The sequence below is a fragment of the Nicotiana tomentosiformis genome, chromosome 5 (genome assembly GCF_000390325.3).
Source record: "Nicotiana tomentosiformis chromosome 5, ASM39032v3, whole genome shotgun sequence".
NCBI lineage: Eukaryota > Viridiplantae > Streptophyta > Magnoliopsida > Solanales > Solanaceae > Nicotiana > Nicotiana tomentosiformis.
In genome coordinates this window covers 37,696,219-37,710,042 of record NC_090816.1, presented here as the reverse complement: position 1 = coordinate 37,710,042, position 13,824 = coordinate 37,696,219, and the positions used below count along the sequence as shown (strand labels likewise).

The window sequence follows — 13,824 nt, the reverse complement described above, 5'->3', positions numbered from 1 at the left end:
CAATCCAATGGGATTGCAGAAAGAAAGAATCGTTCATTAAAGGAGATGATGAACGCATTGTTGATAAGTTCTGGTTTGCCACAGAACTTGTGGGGGGGAAGCCGTTCTTACGGCTAACCGGATACTAAATCGAGTACCCCTTAGCAAAACACAATCCATTCCATATGAAAAATGGAAAGGAAGGAAGCCCAACATGAATTATTTTAAAGTGTGGGGGTGTTTGGCAAAAGTGCAAGTTCCTACACCCAAAAGAGTAAAAATAGGACCGAAAACCGTTGATTGTGTTTTCATATGATATGCGACCAATAGTAAAGCATATCGATTTCTGGTTCATAAATCAGAAAATCCCGACATTCATAATAATACGGTTATAGAATCAGATAATGCCAAATTTTTTAAAAATATATACCCATATAAAAAGGAATGCGAGTCGATTGGTGAAGGATCTAAACGACCTCGGGAAGAAATAAGAGAAAGTACATTTAATCAGGAGGATCCAAGACGTAGTAAACGTCAAAGAACGTCTACTTCATTTGGACCAGATTTTGTGACTTTCTTATTGAAAAATGAGCCTCGAACATTTAAAGAAGCTATGTCTTCTTCGGAATCATTGTTTTGGAAAGAGACAGTCAATAGTGAAATAGAATCCATATTGATCAACCATACATGGGAATTGGTTGATCTTCCTCCTGGAAATAAACCTTTGGGTTCTAAATGGACTTTTAAGAGGAAAATGAAAAATTATGTCACTATTGATAAATATAAGGCAAGACTTATAGTAAAAGGGTATAGACAGCGAGAAGGTCTTGATTATTTTGATACATACTCTCCAGTTAAATAATTAAGGCAAGACTTGTGGATGATTATTTTGATACATCCACTATGGTTCTTTCATGACTGATGTTATTTGAATATTGATTTTGATTTCTTATTTATCATATTGGTTTATTTATTCAATCTTTCGCTTAATTATTTGATTGCTTGATCTCCAATTCAGTACTATCTACGAATCTAGAGTTGAACTCGAAAGTGGGAAATCTAGGTTGCATATAGGATTGAGTAGAGCAAGTTCTTGAACCCGAGAATCGGGGAACGGATTCGCGGTTAGGATAGACATATACCTAATTGCCTTGCTTGGTTGATATACAGGAATTATAAATGTGTTCTTTCTAGTTCTAACTCCATAGACATATAGGCATTAGGTTAGCTTGAATATGTGAGTAATAACTAGACAGATTCTTATGAGAAATATTAACTATGTCAACCAATAAAGCTAGATGAATTAGTTAGTCAATTCAATTGAAGAATACAATAGGAATGTTAGATAGCCCATAACCCTGGATCATTTTCATTACATTGATAACATAAAAATCCGTTCTTCCTTTGTTCAGAGTTCATTATTTATTTTTTTTAGTTTAATTACTTTAGCATCACTAATCTTGGGTTCAATTCTTGTTTAGATAGTTGATAACAAGTCCTCATGAGTTCGACACTCTATCTTATCACTTTATTACTTGACGACCGCGTATACTTGTGTGTGCATTTGGCCGCAACAAATTTTTGGCGCCGTTGCCGGGATTTAGAATTAGCTATTTTTCTAGATTAGACTTTTACTTTTATCTTTACAGATTTTATTTTTTTCTTTTTGTAAATATTTTTATTTTTATAACAATTTAATTTTTCTTTTAGTGTGTTCGTAGTTCTCTCATCAACATGACATTTGTAGATGACATCTGTGTTGCTTTATTTTGTAGGATTATGAGCATAGGAAGAAAGCCATTGGAAATGTGCAAAAGCAAGCTAGATTATTGGAACTAGTGTGAGGTACCCGCATAAAGGACCATCCGTGGGAGAAGTCTGAGTACCCCGTGAGCTGCTATTGCTTCGGCCTTTGGCCTTTAAGGGAGTTTCTTATCCACCCTTGTTATTTTTTCTTTATTTGTGCATTGGGGACACTGCACTCTTTTAAGTGTGGGATGGAGAATTCCTTTAGATAATTAGTAGTAGTATGTTAGTAAAAATATTAACTTCTTATTTTGATTTTAGCTTCTTATTTTTATTTCTGTAGTTGTGTAGTATTATAGTAGTAGTTTTAGTAGCTTAATTTTTTTTAATGTGAAAAATCAGAAAAAATGATTTTTTTAAACAATTGGACTTTTTCCGATGATGGATCTCCTAGACAATTTTCTTGAGGGATTAAAGTCTTAACAAAAAAAAATAGCCACATTCAGGCACTTTTTCCGCAGTACTATTTCCATCGTGGTGACCTCCAACTTGGGAGTCATGACATGCTTTGAGAATTTGAATTATCTCATCTTCTGGAACATAACACGAAATGATATTATTGGCGCAAATCAAGAACAGAAGGGTTCCTCCCAATAGTATTGCCTACATTCCCGCAAGAACATTTTCTTTTGATAGGTTTCCAATCCGTCGGGGATAGAGTTACCAACCAAGAACTTAGCAATGTCGGCATATCAAGGAGTGGAGGTGTTAGATATTGCTAAAAAGTGTTCATATGGGAAGGCATCATTAATTTCAAGATCTTCTTTTGGTATTCATACCTCTTCAAGGCAAGATAAGTGAGCCGCAACTTGATTCTCTGTTGCTTTCCGGTCTTTGACTTCAAAGTCAAATTATTGTAATAAAAGAACCCACCTAATCAATCTTGGTTTAGCATCCTTCTTCTCCATAAGGTAACGGAGAGCCTCATGATCAGTGTAGACTATCACTTTGGATCCCAACAAGTAGGCCCGAAATTTTTCAAAAGCATAGACAATAGCAAGCAGTTCCTGCTCAGTTACTGTGTAATTCGGTTGTGCACCATTGAGTGTCTTGCGTGCGTAGTAGACAGGATGAAGATTCTTGTTATGTCGTAGTCCAAGCACCAATCCAATAGCCACACCACTGGTGTCACACATAAGTTCAAATGGAAGAGACCAATCGGGTGTGACAATAATAGGTGCCGTGGTGATCCTTGCTTTCAATTCCTCAAAAGATTTTAGGCACTTTTCATCGAACTCAAACTTAGCATCTTTTTCAAGGAGCTTGCACATGGGACGTGCAATGTTTTGAAAAATCCTTTATAAATTGCCTATAAAAAGCGGCATGCCCCAAAAAGCTCCGAACACCTTTTACCGAAGTGGGAGGAGGAAGCTTGGAAATGATCCCGATCTTTTCCCGATAAACCTCTATGCCTTGCTTCAAGATTTTGTGGTCAAGAACAATACCCTTATCTACCATAAAGTGATATTTTTCCCAATTGAGCACAAGGTTTGTTTCCTCGCATTTTTTGAGCACTTGCCTAAGGTTTTGAAGCAAATGCTCAATGGAATCACCAACTATAGAGAAGTCATCCATGAATACTTCTAAGAAATCCTCCACCATGTCTGATAAAATTGACATCATGCATCGTTGAAACGTAGCCGGGGAATTGCATAGCCCAAATGGCATCCGGCTAAAAGAAAAGGTTCCATATCGATTTGTGAATGTCGTCTTATCTTGGTCCTCTAAGGAAATGTTGATTTGGTTATAGCTGGAATAACCATCCAAAAAATTAATAAAACGACCTTCCCGCTAGCCGATCAAGCATTTGATCAATAAAAGGCATAGGGAAATGGTCTTTGCATGTAGCATTATTGAGCTTCCGGTAGTCCATGAAAACTCTCCACCCGGTCACCGTCCTTGTTGGTATGAGTTCATTTTGTTACTATGCATTACAGTCATGCTCCTTTCTTCACCACACATTGCACCGGACTCACCCAAGGACTATCAGCAATGGGGTAGACAACACCGGCATCTAGCCATTTTATGATTTCTCTCTTCACAACCTCTTGCATGGAAGGATTTAACCTTCGTTGATGTTCCACACTAGGTTTTCTTTCTTGCTCCAATTGTATCTTGTGCTCACAAATTCCAACGGGAATTACACGGATATCTGCTATAGTCCAACCAATTGTCTTTCTATGCTCCCTCAAGGTTTCCATTAAGTGTCAACCTACAAATCATTTAACAAAGATGAAACAATTACGGGTAGAGTTTTATTAGAGCCAAGAAATTTATACCTTAAGTGCGGTGGGAGTGGTTTTAGCTCAAATTGTGGCGGTTCGATAATTGAAGGCTTAGCGGGAGGAGTGAGTATATTCTCTAAGTCAAGAGAAAGCTTCTTTGGTGTGTAAGTGTATGACCCTATTCCTTCCAATGTATTCACCGATTCCACGTATCCTTCCATGTCCTCACCATCAAAATTCACCAAAATAGCCACCAACCTCACCAAGGCATCCCTCTTCCATCTTTACCTCGACTGCATCTTCTAACTCACCAACAACATCAATGACTGAGATACTCTTGTATGCATGTGGCAATTTCATACCCTTACTTAATTGAAAGGTAACTTCTTCGTCATTAACTCGGAACTTGATTTCATTATCAACGACACAATCGAGAATAGCAAAGTCGACAGGGAGGAGACATTTCCCCACTTTTACAAGCACATCATCAACTATTCCCACCGGTCACTTTATTGAACGGTCAGCCATTTGCAACCTCATACTTGTAGGCTTAGGAATACCTAATCCCACTTGCTTGTATATAGCAAGGGGCATTAATTTGATGCTAGCCCCATTGTAACAAAGGACTCGTGCAAAGTCACGCAATCCAATCGTGCATGGAATGGTGAAGGCTCCTGGGTCCTCTTTCTCTTGGACGACCATTGTTGCAATGATGGAAGTAACCCGGTGAGTCACATTCACCACTTCATTTTTGATGGTTTTCCTTTTAGTGATCAAGTCCTTCAAGTACTTAGCGAAACCTGGCATCTCTTGAAATTCTTCCACAAATGGAATGTTCACCGATAATTTCTTTAGGATATCATAGAACTTCTCGAGTTTGCTATCATCAACCTTTCTAGTTAGCCTTCGAGGGAAAGGAGGAGGAGGTCTAGGAATTGGTGCTATAGTTTTTGGTGCCTCTATTACCTTTTCATTAACCTCTTCCTGGTTCACTTCTTGGGTTCTCATCTTCTTCGAGAGTCTTTCAACTTCAACAACATTTGGCACCTCAACTTGTGCCCCAACTTCCTGTTCAGAATCTTCCACTTCGACCACTTGTTCATTCTCTACTTCAAGTAGTTTCCCACTTTGAGTGGTGATTGCCATACAATGAGAGGTTGGACCATTTCCATTACCTTTTGGGTTTGCAATTGTATCACTTGGGAGTGTGTCTTTTTGTTTCGGGTTTTGTTCTCTTGAGAGATCCCTCGTTTGCATTTCCAACTTTTGAATATATGCAGTGTGAGAACCCACAAGCTCGGTCATATTCTTCATTGAAGTGTCGGATCTCTCCTGATTTTATAATACTCTTTCAAGCATGTTTTCCAACTTGGACTCACTTGAAGACCTTTCTTTCCAATGTGGAGAGTTAGAATATTGCCCCTTTGTTTGAACATAGGGGTTTGAACTCCGATTTGAAAAATTGTTGTTGTTGTTCCAATTTACTTTATTTGAACTACATTGGTTGTTTCGCCATTGTTGGTTGCCTTGCCCTTGTGGGTTCGACCTCCATTGGTGTTGTTGTCCTGAATCTTTGTATGATTGTATTTGATATCCTCCTTGAGAATTGTTGACATAATTTGCTTCTTTTTACTCCTCATTCGACATGGGTTACACATCTTCCCACAACATTCATCTTTTTTGTTTGGCTTTCAGTGAATATTTTCGTCAACACGTTGACGTTGGTGGAAAGCCCGACAATTATTTGATCTCTTTCTTGGTTCTCCTTAATCATGTTGGTCAAGAAGGGAGTACGATATACAATTCCACCTATGGTATCTTCCGAGTGCCAAGCCTGGTTATGTTCGGCCATTTTATCGTTGCTAATGTTTTGTCCATAAAGGACCCGCTGCATTTTTGGCTATGGATTGATTCATAGGATCCAAGCCCATGTAAAACTTCTTCAATAGAATATTAATCTAAAAGCCATGATTCGGCGACCTCACCAAATATAGATTGAATCTATCCCATGCCTCATGTAGATGCTCTCCCGGTAAATGCTTGAACAAGAAAATTTTATCCCAGAGCTTAGACTTCTTGCTTTGTGGAAATCATTTTGCTAGGAAAGCTCATACAAGTTCGGGCCAAGTGTGGATGGAATTAGGAGGTAGATTTTGGATCCACTGCCTTGCCTATCCAGTTAGAGAGTACTTGAATACCCTCAACCTTAGGGCATCATCCGAGACATGATCCTGCTTGTGCATTGCACACACACCCAAAATATTTAAGAGATGTTGTGTCGGATCATCGTCGGTGGAATTTCGGAAGAACCCCTACGCTTTTAGCATTAGGATTAGATTGTGTTCCACTTTGAAGGTGGCAGCATCAACTCTTAGAGTGACAATGGCATTTGTATCCTCAATATACTCATCTATATCTACAAACACATTTTCTTCTTCCGGCTCGCCCGTGTTTACCTAATGACACCAAGCAAAACAAGCAAAGTGTGGTGGAATAGAAGAAGATGTCAAGTAAAGCACACACTAGTTAGTAATTTCAAAACCGTATTCCCCGGCAACGGCGCCAAAATTTGATACACTCAAATTACACCTATATAAATGGTGTAAGACGGTCGATGTCAAATATAACAATCCAACTAGGTTGGGGTCGAATCCCACAGGTAATAGGCGTGAAAAGGTTATTTAAATAGTGTGAAACTTTACTTAAGCCATAATTCTACCCCGTTAGTTTATACAATATTTTGTAATTGTAAATTATGGAGAAAATCTATTTTGTTGAGATGATTTGATTAATTTGATTTAGAAACTAAGATTGTGTCTCCATCAATGGAATGTAATGCTATCGGTGTTAATATTATATATTTCTAATGGAAGATCCTTTGATATGCAAATGATTCCTAAATGACTACCCAATATTTTTTAATAATTAGATTGTATTTTCTATTTATGATTTTTCCAAATATAAAAGAGTTACATTTAATACCAACCAATTTATGGCAAGTAGAATCCACTTATCCCTAAGAGATTCTATTAAATAAAGTTTAATGCCTTGAGTTCTTGCTATTCAGTTCTACCAAACTCTAACCCACTTTTCTAAGTAAAGTTAGAGTGAATTGATACTAGTCATTGTTTACAACCATCAACCATAAATGAAGTATGAAAAATGAATAGAAATCGATCAACCATTTTACATATATTCCATGATAAACACCCATCAACATTACATCCATGTAGGATTCACAACCTTTATATCTAAAATTAGCTACTCATATTAAAATTTTTAAGAACACTGTAATAAATAAAGTCATGAAGCTTACAAATATAGAGAAAATCTTGGATTCTATCTTAAAAACATAAAAAATAATGGTGCATTGAATGCTCCAAGTGTAGCCTCTTTCCGCCAGACAAGATACTGCACAAAAACCCTAATCATTCTATTTATAATGGTCTAAAAGCCCAGGTCAAAAACTGACAAAAATGACCCCGCAGATCAAGTCTGCGACCTTAGAATGGGTCGCAGAAGGCTTTCGCGATTCGCATATCTTCAGTTCCACCGTAGAGTTGATCACACAAACTTCCAGTTTTTCCTTCGCATTTTGGTTATGCGGTCAGCATATCATTTTTGCGACCGCATAGTCATCTTCAGTGGACTTCTTTTACAATTATACGATAAATATGCGGTCCGCACAAATGTTATGTGACCGCATAATGGATCGCAGACTTGGCTCTCAGAAAGTGAGTTTTTCTATTTCGTTCTGCGATAATTCTGCGGCCTGCACATTACTTTTGCGGCCACAGACCTATCGCATTTCTACCTTTCATAGGTTTTTATCATGTTCGCCAAAACTACATAAGAAATAATTTATAATCCTATAAAAGATGAGCTAAACTCTATGTAATTTGTGTCAAAAGTGCCGTATTTATACGGCACATCAATAGTCTGCATGCATAACCAAAAATATAATGATTGGTAGATTATAATACATGTCAAATCATTAAAACAATCAAACGAAGACAAAATTAAATATGAAAATTTGCCCTCTCTAATAACTAAAAAAAAAATTAAATGAGAATGTCACATTATTTAACAGTTCCTAACGGTGACAGTAGAGTATTATGATTGGTTAAGGTCATTCCTTAACCTATTTTCACTGATTTGTTCACTTCTGGCTTCTTCTTTTTTTTCTTTCTATTTTCATCTGTTTTTTCACTTTTACAATTTTTGTATATAAACTCGTACTGTTGTGTGTCATTTTCGAGTAGACTCGAATAGTCCTTAAATTTCTTTTTTTTTTTTCAAGATTTCTCTTTTTCTTTTTCCTTTTTTTTTTTTTGCCAAATCAAGATTCTTTTTTTTTTCCTAACTAAACTTTTTTGATTAATCACCATAAATGTACAGACAATAGCTAATATTTACAGTAAAACCTCAAACCAGACCAAAAGTCCTACTAGAATCAAGATTTAATTTCGTGAATTAACCCTTGATGTTTCTTCCCTGGTCTTTCTTTTCTTTTCTTTTCTTTGCTTTTTACTTTTTTTATTGATATCGTTTGTGAAAGAAATGGAAGAGCTAGCCATAGCTAAAAAAATTAACAACAAAAATAACTTATGAAACTGTTAAGAAGAGAAGTACTGAGTAGTGAGGAAATATTACTCACAACACATGTATATATAAGGAAAAAATTTAAACAGTAATTATTAAAAATAATTGAAACCTGCACTTACACTTCACATTGGTTATAAATCATATTTCTGGATTTCTGGTTAATCAATTTCATGCAGAGAATCATATTTGTTTCTTGTTTTAATGAGATAGTGATACAAAGTATCTGTTTGTTGACTTAATTGAACAATAATTATTCTAATATATTAAGGAATATTTATCTATTTGATTAGTATTAATACACATTACAATTAGTTATCGTTATCGCATTTAATCAAGTAAAAATGTGGTAAGATAATCATGCGAAGTAATGTTTATGCCTCCATCGTTTTGTCAATACATTAGTTTTATGATATATACGAGTATGTATATGTAACGACTCGGCCAATTGTTTTGAGTATTTTAACCCCGTTCCCCTATTTATTGCATCCTCTATATTGTATTATGGCTAGGTGACTTGCCGGGGTGGTTGGTTTGGTTTCGGATAAGTTCGGAGTAAATTGGGACACTTAGTCCCGAAGTTGAAGGCTTAAGTTAAAAAAGTTGACCGGAGTTTGACTTTTGTGTAGACGACTCTGGAATGGAGTTTGACGGTTCCCAAATGGCTTGAAACGGTAAAAGTTAGAAAGTTGAAGATTTGAAAGGTTGAAGAGTTTGATCAAGAGTTGACTTTATTGATATGGGGATCGGATTCCAATTCCGGAAGTTGGAATAGCTCTGTAGTATCATTTATGACTTGTGTGCAAAATTTGAGGTTAATTGGAGTTGGGTTGGTATGAATCAGCGTTAGTTTTGAAAATTGAATGTTCATGTATTCAATAGGTTTGAATTGGGTTGCGATTCGTTGATTCGATTTTGTTTGATGCGAGTAGATTCGTTATGTGTTTTGGGACTTGATGGTATATTTGGACGGGGTCTTGGGAGCCTCGGATGTGATTCAGATTGAATCCGAAACCAATTGAGACTTGAAAGGAATTTTGCCCAACTGAGGATATGGTGCAATCGCACCTGTGCATTTTGGGCCGCAGATGCGCCCTGTGAGCCGCTGAAGCTATTTTGGGCCAGGTGAGCTATGACCGGAGATGCCTTCCTTCCTCCGCAGAAGTGGCCCCTTTCCGCAGAAGCACTCCATGGTCCGCAGAAGTGCTTGGACCTGACCTAAGTGGAAGCCACATCTGCCATCTGTCCACAGAAGCAGAACCACTGGGCTGAAAAGGGGAAGATTGAGGGTTTGATCCCATTTTTTATCTTTTTAGTTAGAGACCTCGATTTTTGGTGATTTTAAGAGAGATTTTCGAAGAGTTGATCAGTGTAAGTGATTTTAACTCGGATTTAATTATTATACATGAATCCATCATTATTTTTATCATCTAATTAATGTTTTGAGTTGGAAAGTTTGAGAAAATTTGTGAAAACTTCCTAAGCTATAATTTGAAGTTTTGAAAGTCGATTTGAGGTCGGAATTGAATAATTTTAGTATGGTTGGACTTGATATTGAATGGGTGCTCGGATTTTATAACTTTGGTCGGGTTCCGTGACGCGGGCCCAGGGTTGACTTTTGAGTTGACTTTATGATTTTCTTTTAAGGTTGCAATTTATTATCCGTAATAGTTTCCTACGGTTGTAATTTATGGTATAAAGTTATCTTGGCTAAATTCGAGCCATTAAGAGTTGGATATTCATGAAAAAGGCGTACTACTGGATTGAGTTAGCTTGTATGAGGTAAGTATCTTGCCTAACTTTGTGTTGGAGAACTACTCTGTCACGACCCTAATTTACCTCCGTAGGATGTCGTGATCGCACCTAATCTCTACGACTAGGTAAGCCTAACAGATAATAATAACTTGGCAGCAATAATTATCAAAATACTAAAACAAAGCTGAATAACTGATATAACCTTCCGAAAAATAGAATCTCATTAATACACTCCCCAAGAACGGTTGAAAAGAGTCAAAAGCTCTACAGAGTAAGCTAAAGTATCTAGTACACCACTATCTAAAAGAAAATACAATAGTAGAAAAAGTAAAGGAAGCTGACTCTGAGGCCAGCAGACGCCGAGTAGTCATACCTTTAAGTCTTTGTAAAGCAGTAATAAATGACCTAACTCTAACGACCGGCACGAGTAAACTTACCTGGATCTGCACAAAATATGCAAAAGCATAGTATGAGTACACCACAACGATACCTAGTAAGTATCAAGCTAACATCGGTAGACTAGTGACGAGACCAGGTTAAGACACCTATAGGATATAAATAGACATAATAAAATCCTAAGAGTGAATAATAATGAAAAATGGAGAAATAACTGATACAAAACAAGATAATAACATGAACTAATACCGAAAATTTAAACATGGAATTAACATAAAGAAGCAGCTAAAGAGAACCAAAATGATCATATATGAGCAACAATTGCTAAACAAGGAAGAACAAAATAGCAAGAAACGTTCCCACCAAAACTACTTGCAAAATGAAATAAACAACAAGAATCACAACGAAGTACCGCCCCGTGCTCAATACGAATGACCACTGAGGTACCGCCTCATATAAATCAAGAATCACAATTGAGGTACCGCCTCGTATTCACAATTCACAATCTCAATCACAATATTTTCTTATACCGCCCCGTAAGCCTTACATTGGAAATAGGTTTTGAAACAGTTTTTCCGAAATAGCTACACACATTTTAGCCCATCTTATGACAGCGTGTGGCTTCACGTAGTTCCCTTAAATGCAACACACATATATGTTCCACCTTATACCACCGCATGCACATTAACCCCAAGCCTTATACCGCTGCATGCACGTCAATATCATATATCACAATAACAACTCGCACCACAAGTGCCCATATATCACAACTTGCCAACAATCAACAATTTCAATATTTCCACAACAATAGCCCATGGCTCCATCACAATGGGTACAAGAATATCAACAACAACAACAATGAATGTAAAATGCTCAACAAAGAAGATGTTGCAACAATAACAATTTCGCTTCAACGTGATAACGACTTTCACAACTTCAATACCAATAACTCAACAATGAGAGATAATGTATAACCACAATAATAGCAAGAATAACTCACAATGGAAGAGATAACGTATAACAATGACTTTAATTAATTAAAATCAACAAGGAAAGGGATAACATGAACAATAACTTCAAATAATAAATCAATAAAGAAGGAGATAACACGAACAATAACTTCAAATGATGATAATTAACAATAAAGAGGTATCATGTAATAATAAAAGAGGCAACAAGTTCAACTAAGGCATGATAGAAATTTATCAAGTAGGATGTAAAATAAGTGTTAAACAAGTCATTTACGGCATGTAAGGATAAACTAACACAAACCAGGATATATTGACTATGTGAATTTAGAACATGATATGGCAATTCAATTAAAGCACATAAATAGTCTAAGTAGCCTCAACCGCTCAAATACCATATACAACCCATGTACCCTCTCGTCACCTTGCGTACAAGGCCTTCACATAGCACAAAAGACACCATCAATACCTAATCCTAAGGGGTAGTTTCTCCCATACGAAGTTAGGTAAGACACTTACCTCGACTAGGCCAACTCAACCCTCAGAAATCGCTTTTCCCTTAAACCTCGCCTCAACAAGGCTAAAATGTACCCAAAATTAAGTCAATAACATCAACCAATGCAAGAGAGAACAATTACAACAAATAAAGCTATGATCTTTACACTTTTTCCAAAAAATCAACAAAAGTCAACTCGTGGCTCACCTGGTCAGAACCTAGGTCTAATGGTAGATTCCAACTAACCATGACCCTACGAGTTCATATATGTGATTAGTTTTATAGTTCTAGTCAAAATCATCTTCAAAACTCAATTTCTTATTTTACAAATACTTGACACGGTTTCACAATACTTCACTTTGATTCATATGATGTTGATGTTAAAAGGTAAGATATAATGATGGAATATGATTGGAAATAAATTAGAATCACTTACACAAATTTTGTTGATGAAAATCCTCTCTCTCCAAATCGTTTCGTATCGAGTCTAGGGTTCAAAAATATGAGAATGAGAGATGAAATTTCGACTTCCAGCCCTTATGTTCAGTTGCAATTATCGCAATTGTGAACCCTCGCAATTGCAAATAAACTCTCGCAATTGCGGCACTAACAGAGCTAGGAAGCTCTTCGCAAATACGAAGATGGGTTCGCAATTGCGAACCCTACTGCCCTCGCAATTGTGACAAAGACTATCGTAAATGCGAACCTATCCTAGCCCAGATATCCTTCACAAATACGACTAATGCATCGCATTTGCGATACCTGTGGGTTCCCTACTATGGTCGCAAATGTGACCTTGGTGTTCGCAATTGTGACACCAGACACCCAGACTTGCCAATTTTAGTCCAAAACACTCAGGAACATGCTGAAACTTATCCGAGCCCCCGGGGCTCCAAACCAAACATCCACAAAAATCTAAAAACATCATACGAACTTGCTCGCGTGATTAAAACATTTTAGTCCAAAACACTCAGGAACATGCTGAAACTTATCCGAGCCCCCGGGGCTCCAAACCAAACATCCACAAAAATCTAAAAACATCATACGAACTTGCCCGCACGATTAAAACACAAATATAATATCTAAAACTATGAATCGAACACTAAAATGAATAAGTTTCAAAGTAAACTTCAAGAATTTCTAATATTACAACTAAACGTCTAAATCCTATCAATTACACTCCAAACGACACCAAGTTTTGCAGGAATGTTCTAAATACCATAACGAACCTATTACAAGTCCCAAAATCAAATTCTGAGTTCTGTAGCTAAAAGTCAACCTACATTCAAAATGTTTAACTTCAAATTATCAAATTTCGATAAAACAACATAAATCAACCTACTAACTTCCAACATCAATTTCGGGCATACGTCCAAGTGCGAAATCACGATACAATGCTATCAGAGTTATCAAAACACAATTCCATGGCCGTTTTCACAAAAGTCAAAGTTTGGTCAACATTTTCTAATTTAAACTTCTAAGTGAAGAATCAAGGGTTCAACTCAACCTGAAAGCTACCCGGAATGAAACTAACCAACCCCGCAAGTCATAAAATCATAAACACACATATGTAAAGCATAAAAAAGGGTAATGAGGT

General features: G+C 36.7%; 1 protein-coding gene across 1 annotated transcript; it reads right to left on the bottom strand.

Moving 5' to 3' along the window:
- Positions 1 to 3,985: 3,985 nt before the first annotated feature.
- On the bottom strand, positions 3,986 to 5,315 carry LOC104104639 (uncharacterized). The gene is made up of 3 exons (XM_009612781.2): positions 4,553 to 5,315; positions 4,269 to 4,501; positions 3,986 to 3,997 (listed from the first exon to the last, which is right to left on the bottom strand). Exons 1-3 carry the CDS (start codon positions 5,313 to 5,315, stop codon positions 3,986 to 3,988), a joined length of 1,008 nt encoding a protein of 335 aa, XP_009611076.2.
- Between the last annotated feature and the right edge of the window lie 8,509 nt (positions 5,316 to 13,824).